The 13,561-nt window shown below is 38.4% G+C and overlaps 1 protein-coding gene across 6 annotated transcripts in view; it reads left to right on the top strand.

Annotated features, from left to right (window-relative positions):
• bcorl1 (BCL6 corepressor-like 1) overlaps positions 1 to 11,589 on the top strand; it is a 71,709-nt gene extending 60,120 nt beyond the window's left edge. For all 6 annotated transcript variants that reach the window (XM_041797859.1, XM_041797858.1, XM_041797855.1 and 3 more), the window contains exons 10-12: positions 1,524 to 1,601; positions 6,377 to 6,548; positions 9,867 to 11,589. In XM_041797859.1, the coding sequence (XP_041653793.1) occupies positions 1,524 to 1,601; positions 6,377 to 6,548; positions 9,867 to 10,218 (602 nt within the window). In that variant the 3' untranslated portion in view covers positions 10,219 to 11,589. The remainder of the gene's footprint in view (positions 1 to 1,523; positions 1,602 to 6,376; positions 6,549 to 9,866) is intronic.
• Positions 11,590 to 13,561: the final 1,972 nt, after the last annotated feature.

Genomic DNA, 13,561 nt, shown 5'->3' with positions numbered 1-13,561 from the left:
AGTACAGTTACCCCCAAAAATTCTCAAGTACAGTAATCTGAGTAAAAGTAATTAGTTACTTTCCACCCCTGGATTACCAAGGAATACAATTTTAAAGCCAATTTTAAACTGGGGGTGTGAGACACACTATCAAATTTGGCACATCTGCATCCATTATTGGGCATCCCCAGCTACAATGCAAACAGAAAATGGTATCTGAAAATTACTGAAAATAACAATGTAGATACTTTTGCCGAGTGCTGCCTGTTTTCCCCTCATGATGTCATATATGGAGTTAGCACTGCCCCCAGGTTTGGTTGGCCCTCCCCACTTGGAAGAAAGTTCCGCCCTCCTCTCCTATAGAGTCACATCCATGAAGCTGCATCCATTTCCCGTAAGGGGCAGAGTCAGACTGCTCATTTACATTTAAAGACACAGAAACAGCTCGTTCTCAGCAGGGCCGAAACAGAGGACTCTTTAGACATGCAAAAATCCAATACTGGAGTGTTTTTGCAGCAACAAACTTCACAGGCATGTTTTGGGGACCTATGGGACCAAAGTAAACTTGTCTTAAAAGGGTAAAATATGTGACCTTTAAAGCAGCAGTATACAGCTGACGAAATACATGTAGGGATTAATTTTGCTTTGCTTTTGTATTTAAAATTCAGCATTAAATACTCCTCTTTCCAATGCTCAGGATGCTTCTATCTTAGCATCCTGTCCCTCTGGTCAGTGTGATCCCATACCAGAGCTAAACAGTGCTGGAAAAAGTCACATTGTGGCATTTCCACTCTCTGGGATATAAAAAAGTACAGGATGTCATTCTACATTCATGCATTAAGCTTCTGTTGGCTAAAATGGGCCATTTACATTTGTATCAAACAGCTAGTCATTATCTGACTTTAAGTCTGTTTTTCAATTTCAAGCTGTGCTATATGAGGGAAAGAAAGTGTTTACTACACTATTATTAAAGTCTGATATATTTATATATGTGAAATGATTCCCTTTTTTGTATACTCTGCATTCCCTTTTGTTTTACTGGAAAAGAAAAAATGCCTTGATTCAGCTTGTTTATACTCTCCATTACTTTATTTTTCTCATTTATTCCCACATTACTGATGATGACTATGTTGACCAGTTATAAGGATCTTCCTGCAGCACTTGGCCAGGTTTTATAAAGTGAGGAAACATCAGCCAACACTACACTGCTACTGCTGTTTCTTTTCCATTATCAACTTGGCTGCAGTATCCATGTTTACTTCAGTGTGTTAGTATAACACTTTGGATCTCAGGTAAACAGAGAGATGATGGCTCTGAGCTGAAACAGCAACAATGAACAGTTTTCTTTTTGAAGTGGAAGTCAGCAGAGAGCTGATAGACGGACCATGTCAGGAAGTCAAACTCTGAGAAACACTTTCATATTTCCTTATTGTTTTGATTTTTTTGTCTTCATATCTAAATAGGTTTACATGTGATAAAGCTGATGTGTTGTGTAAGCTGGACTTAAATTACTAAACAAACTGTTGCTTTTTTCTTCCTCACAGAATATTTTACAGATCTAGAAGGCCGTAAGGACCAGGATCCCAGTCTACCGTGGGATTTCTACAGCAGCTCTCTGTTTGGTAAGAAACCTTGGACCAGTATCTGAATATTCGTCTGTCTGTCTGCCAGTTCATCAGGCCTCTGATCAATCAAACATGTTGCTTCAGTTTGTAAATGCCAGTGCTCAAAAAACTCATTCCTCCACTGGCTGTGAGGAAGTCGAGTTGAGGCCTGTTGGACAAACCACCAGGTGGCCGCTGGGAAATCACTGCAGTTTGTTGGCCAGGCTCAGGCTCTGCTGTTGGGACGTTAGAGGGGTGTTAGTCTTGTGTACCAGCATCAGTTTTGTGTTGTAAACAGCCACAGGGAGCCAGTTATCCAGCAGAGGAAGAACAGGATTAAGAGTTCAGTGGAAGAACTGAGGGAGACTAAACAGGAAGTGGACCACGGCTTTCTGGATAACCCAAGAGATATTTTTCTGATCTATTAGAGAAAATAAAAAATAAATATCAAAGTAATAAAAACAGTCGAGTAAGGGGCCCAAGTTTCAATAAAGAGTAGGCTGTCAAGAGAAATCACATCCAAAATTAGTGTACTGTTTTTTTTAATTGCATGCTTTATTGTCTCTGTCAGCACTCATTGGTTAATCCACATCAGCATCTCCCTGCAGCCACAGTGATATAAACTGTCCACCACTGCTCCTTAATGTCTCATTACACTTTAAAAAACTCATTGATGGCTCAGTGGACAAGTCAGAAGTCATCTGAACTTTGTGTTATCAAACATTTATGTTTTAACTGCTCCTTTGTCTCCTTTTCAATCCGTAACAAGTTCTTTTTTTCGTGGTTCTGTATACAAACAGGAAGTCGGATACCCTCACTTTAAGGGTCAATGACACCAAAACATTTGTGAATGCAAAAAAGGTTGAATTATAAGACATGATAAACAGGATGTAATTAATTGCAATTCACTGCAGAAATTCTGAGATTAATCATGATTAGATCATTAGAATTAGAACCTTTTGACAGCCCTCGTGAAAAGAAATTTAGACAGTCTGTAAATACATTTTTGTGTGGATGAACAGTTTATGTTTCAGTAGACAAAAGATGGTTTTAACAGCCTTAATTTATTTCTTACTTTCAAATACATGTGTTCTGCTTTTCCTTCTGTCTTACAGCTTTATGTTTTAAAGATACAGCTGCTCCAGTCTCAGGACCCACCAATACCTCCTAAAAGAGAAAACAGAGGACAATTTCCAATACCCAAACTGATTTAGTGAAAAACGTAGGAATTTAGACCTTCAGTGGAAACAGAATAATGTTATTGAATGAAGACGAACCAAAACAAACATGTTTGAAAGGCACACGGTTACAGAAGCCTTGGAAGTACGGATGTATGATATCATCTGCATGATATCCATATCGGCAGATAAAAGCTGTAAAAGTAAATTATAAGGATCTGTAGATAAGAAAATGTCTGCATATCCCTTATATCGGCTGTAAATATTGGCTTAGTAATATAAGTGAGTGGAGTTTTAGATTGGACCAACAGAACTTCATCTTTAATTTTTGTGTTTTAAGGACTGAAGTTGTAGGTCTCAACTACATTCACTAACCACTATATTAGGTACACCTTTGTAGTACCAAGTTGGACCCCCTTTTGTCTTCAGAACTGCCGTAATGCTTTGTGGCATAGGTTCAACAAGGTGTTGGAAACATTCCTCAGAGATTTTGGTCCATATTGACATGATAGCATCACACAGTTGCTGGAGATTTGTTGGCTGCACATCCATGATGTGAATCTCTCTTTAAAACAATGCTCAGTTGGTACTAAGGGGACCAAAGTGTGGCAAGAAAATATCTCCAACACCATTACACCACCACCAACCTTGAGCATTGATACAAGGCAGGATGGATCCATGCTATCATATTGTTTATGCTAAATCCAGACCCTACCATCTGAATGTAACAGCGTAAACCAAGACTCATGAGACCAGGCAAGATTTTTCCAGTCTCAGTTGTCCAATTTTGGTGAGCCCGTGTGAATTGTAGCCTCAGTTTCCTGTTCTTAGCTGACAGGAGTGGCCCACTCTTTAGTCTTCTGCTGCTGTAGCCCATCTGCTTCAATCAGAGATGGTTTTCTGCACACCTTAGTTCAGTTACTGTTGCCTCTCTATCATCTCAAACCAGTCAGCCCATTCTCCTCTGACATCAACAAGGCACACAACTGCAGCTCACGGGATATTTTACCTTTTCACACCATTCTCTGTAAACCCTAGAGATGGTTGTGTTTGAAAATCCCAGTAGATCAGCAGTTTCTGAAATACTCAGACCAGCCCACCTGGCACCAACACATGCCACATTCAGATTCACTTAATTCCCCTTTCTTCCCCATTCTGATGCTACTTCAGCAAGTCGTCTTTACCATGTCTACATGCATAGATGCACTGAGTTGCTGCCATGTGATTGGCTGATTAGCTGTTTGTGTGAACAAGCAATTGAACAGGCGTACCTAATAATGTGGCTGGTGAGTGTATATTTGAATATTGGAGTCAACATCAGCTAAAATAATTAGTAAATATCAGCATATCGAATATCAACACAAATCAAAAATTGTGCATCCCTACCTGTTAGGAGATAATTCTATGTATTTATCCTTCACATAAGGCATTGGGTACCCATGAGACCAAGGTCTCTTCTCCAAGGATGCCAGCTACAATTCTCTTTGAATGTTTGATAATACTCTCCTTAAGTAGCTCATACATTAGCTCTTTTAAAACACCATAACATACTAGAGAAGGCAGCTATTTGAAAATTGTTCCTCAAATTAGGTGCAGTAACGCTAAAAGCAGTCATTCCCCATTCAGTCTTAAGCCTTGTTGTTTTATAGTAATGCAGCCCTGAGAGCTGGTTGTATGGGCTGAGATGTTTATAGTTAAGAGACGAGTCAGATAGACAAGATTGCATTTTATTTGACTCCATTTCCAGTGCCATTGTGTACATTTTGGTAATTCTTTTTAGGGATATCAAGACCCCTCAGACTTTTAATCCTAGAATAATGAGATAAATAGGTCAAGATTTCAAGAAATAGTCCTCTAGTCACTTGTTTATTACTGGAAATAGAGTTTAAGGTATAATATAAAGACATTCATCACTGATCATCAACTGGCAGCCCAGGGGCCACATCAGGCCCCCCAAAGCTTCCTGTCCAGCCCCCGAAAGATTATTAAATTCAGAAAAGGAGGAAAAGAAGATGTGCTTTTAAGACTATCCTTTGGCTTCAGCTGTTAAATCAATCCCACAAAAAATTTATATTGAAATAGTTTTAGAATGATTTTACATTAGGTCTGTTTTTACTGAAATTTACTGTGATAATTAGTAGATATTTACAAAAAAAAGGCTTAAGGTTGGCAGAACTGCTGCAAAAATGACAAGATAAAGTGGTGAAAAGGTTAGAGAGTAAAGTTAGAGAGTAGCAAAAATGGGTGATAAGTAGCAAATGGGTTGTGGAGTGGCACAAAGAAACAAAAGTTGGCAGAAAAAGTGGTGACAGGAGGTTAAAATTGGGCAAAAATTGGTAAAAAAAAAAAAAAGAAAAGAAGAAGAAGAAGAAGAAAGGGGCAAAAAATAATGAAAAGAGGTTAAAAAGTGGCAAAAAGAGCAGAATAATGGATTAAAAAAACGTGGCACAAAGGAGATAAAACATGCTGGAAAAGTGGCTTGAATGGGTTAAAGAATGGCAAAAATTGTGTATAAGAGGCAAAAAGCAAAAATGGGTTGAAAGTGGCAAAATACAGTCTTGAAGTTGCAACATTTGTTGAGAAAAATGTGTTAAAAAGTGGCAAAAATGGATGAGAGTGGCACAAAGGGAATAAAATGTGTAGGGAAAGTTGTCCAAAATGGGTTAAAAATCTTGCAAAATTGGGTTAAAAGAGGCAAAAGGGGTTAAAAGTGTCAAAAATGAGTTAATACTAGTACTAAATAACAATTGTGGTGGGCCCATTCTCTGGTATTTTCAGGGGCCCAGCCAGTTCTGTTGTCAGGCCTGTCTCCTTGTGGCCTGCTGCATTATAGATCATAGGGATAGATCTCACTGGTAATGCCTAAAGATGTCCTGCATTTTGAAAGAAAATACAACTACTACTACAATAATATTTCAATCTGACCAAAATGTTTATTTAATTTTTGTGTATTTGAAAATCTGGCCCCCAGAGTTTCTGTCGAGACTAAATCTGGCCCTTGTAAGAATTTGATGACCCCTGAAATACATTAAGAATGAATAATATGTAGAAATTCTGGCTGAAATAAGTAAGGTGGAGGTTGCATTATTATGAGTCTGAAAAATTGTACAAATTTTAGAGGATGGGCCTCTCCGTCAAAGAGTTCACACATTTTCCAAACCTCTTTTCATAAAAGACTCAAAGTTTGCTGTGATAGTAACAGTCTTTGGGTTCGTTTTAAATAGAATAACTGTAAATTATGTTACATTACTTGCAACATACTCAAGAGGGTTATATTATCTTAAAGTCCCTGGAGATATGAACAGTGATTCTGTGATCCATACCTTTCATTTATGTTCAGTTATAAAGCAATCTCACTGACTGTGAGCTTTGCCACACTGAGATTCTCGAGTCACAGAAAACATAAAGCTTTCATGTCAGTAAATACATGAACGACAGTCTGCTGATCATCAAACCCTTGAAGTCAAACTGCTCGCAGCTTCCGCAGCAGTCAGCCACATCCAGTACGCCCTAATGTGTTATGAATAAAGCCTCCTCTAGAGGGCGTCCAAACCCTCCTCATTTAATCTGCTGAGATTGCCCGCTCCTCTGACCTCGGTGAACTCTCCTCCACAGAAACGGACCAGGAGCCGTGCTGGGATTACTTGCTGTCGGAGCAGAATCAGGATCAGGAAGAGGACACGACGGGGAGGACTGAGCCGGATTCTGACAAAGACTTCCTTCTGTTCGAGTTCTCCTCTGAGCCGCTCTTACCCTGCTATCATGTCCAGGTGTCGTTAACACAGGGGTGAGTACACAGAGATAATAAGGCTGAAAGAAGTCATTGAAAGTTAGCGCCAAAGCAAAGCGAAATTTCAATGTGCAGAGACAAATTTTACACTAGAAATGTGGGGACTTTTTTATTTTCAAGAAAAAAAATTACAAAACATTTAAAGTTTTTATGTGAACAGTGGGTTTCCATTTGTTTAAGGATGCTTTGATTTTAAACATGGAGTAGTAAATGGGCAAATTTCAAGTGTTTTAAAAAGTAAGATCTCACCGCAGAAGTCTCATTGCAAAGTAAAAGAGGTTCGATTTTTTTTTGATAGTGCTAACATCATCTTGCATGATTTTCCTGCAGTGTGAAGTTAATTTAGTTATTTTAGTTAACTCCCATTCTACCCAGAGGAAAGCTGTCACCACAAATACGGAAAATTAAACACTAAGATTTATAATTTGGGGGTCCCGATGTCAGCCGATTCTGACAAGGATGAGCCGATAGTCAAGTCAGAGGTGAGTTTTAGAAAGAGAACTGCAAAATAATCAGGAAAATTCCAAGATACAAATATGAAAACGGTAAAAATAGGAAAAATAAGTATGCAAATAAATAACTAAGAAATTCCACATGTGCACTTTTAGTCTGAAATTAAATAAGAAATTTCATGCCAAGGGCTGTCAAACAATTACAATTTTTAATCATAATTAATCTTAGAGTATCTGTAGTTAATTTTGATTAATCTCCCCTTTTTTTTTCTTTTGTAAATTCCATTATTTTGCATTTTAAACTGTTTTTGTTTCATTCTGGATTGTGTCTTAAACTAGAGGTAGCTGACTTTCTGTTTGTTAACAGATCTGCTTTTATTTTGAAGGACTCTGGGGCGGTCCAGGATGATGACTTTATCTCCCTGGTAACCACAGAAAAAAAGGAATTTTTCAATGGATAGAAAAGGAAATAACGGAACAGTAGAAAAGTTAAATATTTAACGCTGATACTTTCCAGCCTAGCCTCAGGACCTGCCAGTATCGTGGATGACAAATCACAACCCAAATTTATAAAAAAAATTAAACAACACAGTTCATAAAAATGTTGCACTTAAGATCTTGGATTGCACAGAATTTATGACAGGAACAATAGACAGGAGAAACATGTTAACATGTTTCCATGATAACATGGAAATTTTAGCCAATTTTCCAGAGATCTTAAGAAATTCTTTCATGGTAAAAGCGGCTCTTTTATCACAAGAAAAGGAGATAAATGAGTTGAAATATTGATAAAACATTCAAATTTACCCATTATCACAATAAATCAGAGTTAAATAAATGTTGCATTTTCTTCATAGACTTTTGCCCCATTGTTTTCCAGCGGCCCACTTTTGGGTCCCATCCCACCATCTGAGAACCACTGATTTAGAGTATTTATTGAGTTTTAACATGAATGGAAATGCTCTGTCTGCCTGTATCCTTCCCTCTCACATGCGTCTGTAATTTGTCATTTATTTAATATAAAGCACCCCAATGTCTTTATTACAGTGTATTATTTAAATGGCTTCAGGATGCCAAAGAATTATAGAATATAGAATAAACAGATAAAATCAAAGTAAAACTTATTATTATCAGAAAATGTGACCAAGACAGAAAGAGACAAGGACTTAGAGTTAATAACTGTACAAGATCTAGTAAGTTAAGGAAAAAAGATGATCACTTTTAGAATCTATTTCCAGATTTCCAGGTCTGGTGATTGTGTTTAAAATATGATTTTATAATGGATCAACCTGCGGAAAAATTTGTTTGGATAATTTATATTCCTGCAATAAGAGTTGCAGCTTTTTTAAAAATTATTGCACTTTATTTCTTAATATAAAGTAATATTTTAAATTCATGCACCAGGGGCCAGTTATTATTTCAATTAAATAAAGTTACATTGCCACTATCATCACAAAATAGGGCATAAAGTACTCTAGAGCAGTGGTTCTCAAATTGTGTGGCAAGGCACACTAGTGTGCCTTCAGGCAAGTCCAGGTTTGCCTTGGGAATTTGTACTTTTTCCACTTGTTACCTATTTTTGCCACCACTTTGACACTTTCAGTGTGTTTTTGCAAATCTAAACCAATTTCTGCCACCTATTTAAACCTTTTTGCCCACTTTTGCTATTTTTTGTCATTTTTGCCAATTTTTCATCACCTTTAACCCCTTTTTGCCACTTTTAACCCCTTTTTGCCACCTTTTTGCCAATTTTTGCCCACTTTTTGCCCAATTTTCCACATCAACATATTTGTTGTCTCTTTTCACAATTATTCAGTTCTTCTCAACTAAAGTTGTCTCAGTATGTTCTACTTTATTTTCCAGGATCCTGATGTTTATGCACATTATGACCTAGCTATAAAGTAGACATTATTTTTCTAATCATTTAGTTGATTGCATTGTTATTACGTTGTTAGCATTACCAATAAAAGGTTATTTTGGTTTTAATGGGATAACATTTTTAAGATGCCTGTATCTTACCAAAGCGTAAATAAATAAAACTGATTTTTGTTGTTTTGATGAGAGTGTTTATTGTTTGGGTTAAATATGTTGGTCATCACAGTTTAACCTTACAATAGATCATGGTTTTGCTGACCTCCTTGATCCCTCAGTTGGCTGGGCCCCAGAAGGCTCTCCTCATTATCCCCCCTTTGGGCGGCCTTGACTGTAACATTATTGAAAGAGTCTATTTTGTATCAGTATGAATACGGTGTGCCTTGAGATTTTGGCTTAACCTTAGGTGTGCCTTGGGCAAAAAAGTTAGAAAACCACTGCTCTAGAGTATAAGAAATAAAGCATTTGGGCTGCAGAATATCCTGGAGGAGAATGTGATTCTCTCAGTGCAATCAGCATGCGATTAATTGCGGATTTTAAAAATGTACCAATTATAGGCTTTAATTGATGCATTTGATGCATTAATGCTGCACCTCTATTTATATTGTTTGCTGGCTATCCCTTTTGTGAACATTTTGTATGTTTTTTTTTTATTCTGTAAAAATATCTGTTCAATAATAATAACACTAAAAACTCTAAGGAAGGAATCACAGCAACCTCAGAAAATGTTTTCTTATCTCCCCTTTGGGCATCCACTGCCCATGCTGTCTCCACAACTTGTTCAGTCATTTTTCAGTTTTTCTCATTTATAGAGTTATGACTGGTTGTATATAAATGGGTTTGGTTTGAGTGTGGTCTGCTGTTTAGGTCCAGTCTTTATGTGTGGGGTCTTTAACATTTTTTTCATCTTCTAAGACTTTAAACCCTTTGATTGTTATTCAGGCTCTCCTCTCGTCTGCAGCTAATAACGGAGATTTGTTCTTTCTTGCAGCTTTTGTAACTGGTTCCTCCTGACCGACGTCCTGAAGCGACTGAAGATGTCGGAGCGGATCTTTCGAGCGAGATACCCACACCTGGAGGTGGTGAGTTTGTCACACTCTGAGCTCTGGAAGCAGGTGTCTGTGAGCCAGGTGAGCTCCGCTTTGTCGTCGCCACCGAGAGCCAAGAAAAAGACCGAGGTGGACGAGGAGGAGGACGAGGACAAGGACGAGGACGGACTTGTGGATCTGGTGCGATGTGTGCCAGAGCTGCAGAGACTACTGGGCTCTTCCATCCACATCCTGCAGGATGAGGAGGAGGAGGAAGAGGCACTGACAAACACAGGGAAGCCTCGCAGCCGATAGCCTTCCTTTAAAATATCGTCCTTTCACCCGAGTCCTTCCCTGCAAGCAGCAGCTGAAAGGAAACCTCTCCGTCCGGCAGAGCGAGGGTTTTAACTCCAGCGATGACTCGACACTCCTCCTTTAACCTCAGACAGACGGTGACTAAATGATCACTTGGACCTGCACACGGGACGTGTCGATGCTGGAAGCAGCTTTCAGGTTCCTATCTATAGGTATATTTGAATACAGGAGAACTATGAACAAACCTTTTTTATCGATTAAGTCTGTACATGGTAGTGTAAATGTAAGTCTTGCCATCAGGGTGAACACATTTGGTTCTATAAATGTATTCTTGTGGCAAAGGATGGATTAAGTTTAGGTTTTTGTTTTGTTTCTGAGGGAAAGCGATGTTTTTTTCAACGGGAGGTAATCCGAGGCTTTTATCTCGGGGAACTCTTGCGTGACGATAAGACGCTTATGTCAGGGAGGCCAGCAGCCCGGATGGTTTCTCCGTCAACCTGGGAGACGTGGAGACCTGCAGAGAGGAGACCACCACGGCACATAATGAACGCACGTAGTCACCGACCAGCTCAGAGACTCATTAACATTTTCTCACCATTTACTCGACGGATCATGACCAGACCTGATAGCTTCTGTTTAGGAATTCTCCTCCACATTTCACGGAGTAAACCCAGGCAGGAAAACGCAGTCGGTGGAAGAAATCATGTTGTTTTGGACCTTGACCTTGAGAGCTTGTTTACAGAGCTGAACAGATTGTAAAGTCTCCATTTCCCAGGATGCACTCCTCCTGAACTGAAACAGAATCCTGTGGATCTCTCTCAGAGGAAAAGTAGTCCCATCCTGTGTCCAAGGAGCAGAGACGCCCTCGAAACTGCAGCCACGGCTCTCCCCTCTCCACGTCCTGATACGGTGTTACAAAATCCCAGAGTGCTTTGTGTTGCAGTGTTTTCTTTACACTGTTTGTTGTGCTTAATTTAATAGTCATTAATATATTTGATCTCTTGTGTATCTGACAAGCCTATCCTTGAGAAGAAGATGCTTTGTATGGTTGATGCTTCATTTTGAAAATGTACTTATTATTAGGATCCCTTTATCAGGAGATTTCGCTCCCTCCTTCGAAAACAGTATTTCAAAACAGCTAAAGTACAGTTTTATTGTACTGGTGCTACAACAGATTTTTGTGTTGACAATCAATGATGTTTTGGTTTGAAGTCACAAACTAATAAAAGATATTTAAGATGAAGAGACTAAAGGTGTAAAGAGAAGTATAGTTTAGCTAAAGAAAAATGGGAAACAGCGAGACTGAGCAGTGTGTGAGGTCCTGGACACACTTTTATTTGATTCTTTTATAAGAAATCAACCAGAATAAAGCATGATTGTGGATCATAGGTACTATCTCTCTCTCTCTGTGTTGTCAGTTCAATCATTATGACAGTTTAATGAATGTTCAGGGCAGAAGCTTTTATCTGGTTTGAAATTTAGCTAAATAATAAGCTAGGCTATTTTTTCTCCTCTGGTAAATAGGAAAAGAAACATGACAGTAATATCACAGCTTCCTTTACAGAGCTGATTTAACCCTCTGAGGTCCGAGGTTTCTTGATTTTTACTTTTTTTTTTTATTCACCTTTTTAAGGTATTTACAAATAACACAATACCCGTGTTTTATATCAAAATTGTCAGGAGTTGTTATTATTGCAAATTATTCGTGAATGTATGCACAAATCCACAAATGCATAAACAGATCTGCAAATGCATGCAGAAGTTTTGCAAATCTAAAAAAAAAGCAAATTTGTGCAAAGATGCACAAATCTGCAAATGTGTAGACCACTTTGTAATTGTAGACTTAGTTTGTTTTTGGTTTAAGTTGTCAAACAGTTATAAGATAATCTCTCCCATTCATGTTGATGTTATAAAGACTGCTACCCTCTGTGTGATGCATAAGCTTTGAGGCAGGTAGCCTTGCCTGTGAGCCTTAGCTGAGGGCAAGAAAACCCAGGGCTTTTAGGCTTACAGATCTGAATACACATTTGTAGATTGTGTGCGGCATAGGTGTTGCAAAAGTCACGTGTTTCTGACAGCCAATGGAGAGGCAGACTCCAGTTGTAATTGATGGCTTGTGAGTATTTTGACTGCCTAAAGTAAAAAGGATGAGTTTTCTGAGCCAAAATAAATTAAGTCCACAATTACAAACTGGTCTACACATTTAAAGATTAGTGCACACATTTGTAGATCTTTTTGCAAATTTACAAATCTTTTCACAGATTGCAAATCTTTGCGCGGATTTGTGCATGCATTTGCACATCAATCTAGGCGTTTGCTGGTTTGTGTATAGATCTCTATTATAAAAAGTTTTGTAACAATAATAGTTCTATATATTTTAGCCCAGATGCTGAATTTTGAAATCAGATTTTGGAAAATTTTTGAACCTCTTGTGAAACACACCTTCACTCAATTGTTTAGGTGCTTGAAATAGGTTAACTAAAGTCTTAGCTTCACAAAAGTAGTAGAATATATGAGAAAGACACTAGGTAAATGCAGAAAACATGTCTAAAATGATATTTGGTCATCGTTTTTTGAGCATAAATGTTGTCTGCCATTCTATTTTCACCAAAATGAAGTTGAGTCATCTTCATCTCTGCTTCTCAGTATTTGTTCCAGGGCTTCTGCAACATTCAAAAGCTTCACCATCATCGGAGATTAACAGGTGTAGTTCTCTCCTCTCACTCCTGTCCCTTGCCTTGCCTCTCCTGCAATAACTATGGTACAGAGGCCATAGGGATTCCAGAGTGTCAGTTCGTTGGCAAAAGAAGGACACAACCAATGACGGACGAAGGATTCGTGCAATGGCGCACAGTGAGAGGTGACGACATGTGCCCATTGCTGTCTTATCTGCCCTGTGACCCCGGCTGTGGGATGGCAAGTGAGGACAGAAGTGAAAGATGAGATTCTCCTGTTTACTGAAGTGTTTGAACCGCATTGTTACCACTTAAAATGACCAAATATGAAGAAAACTGCAAAAACATGCTGGGGAGACTAGAGGGTTAACATTTTGAGACCAAATTTTATGTTTAATTACCACATTTTCTGTCTTAGACATGCAGAAATTTCACTGGTTTGATCACATCTAAAGGCTTCATGTTGTGGATTCATGCAGATAGAAGAACATGATATACTTGTACTATTTAGAGAGGAAACTTCAGATGTGTTGCTGCTGCTATAATCTCTGGAGGCAACCTTTGGGAGTCAACAGGCTATTTTTGCTGTCTTGTCAATACTTTTGAAACTAGAAACCACTCAGAAAATATCTACCAGGCTCATGTTTGGTATCTTTTTTTGGCACACA

Source organism: Cheilinus undulatus, linkage group 10 (genome assembly GCF_018320785.1).
Source record: "Cheilinus undulatus linkage group 10, ASM1832078v1, whole genome shotgun sequence".
NCBI lineage: Eukaryota > Metazoa > Chordata > Actinopteri > Labriformes > Labridae > Cheilinus > Cheilinus undulatus.
This window is presented reverse-complemented; position numbering and strand designations above follow the sequence as displayed.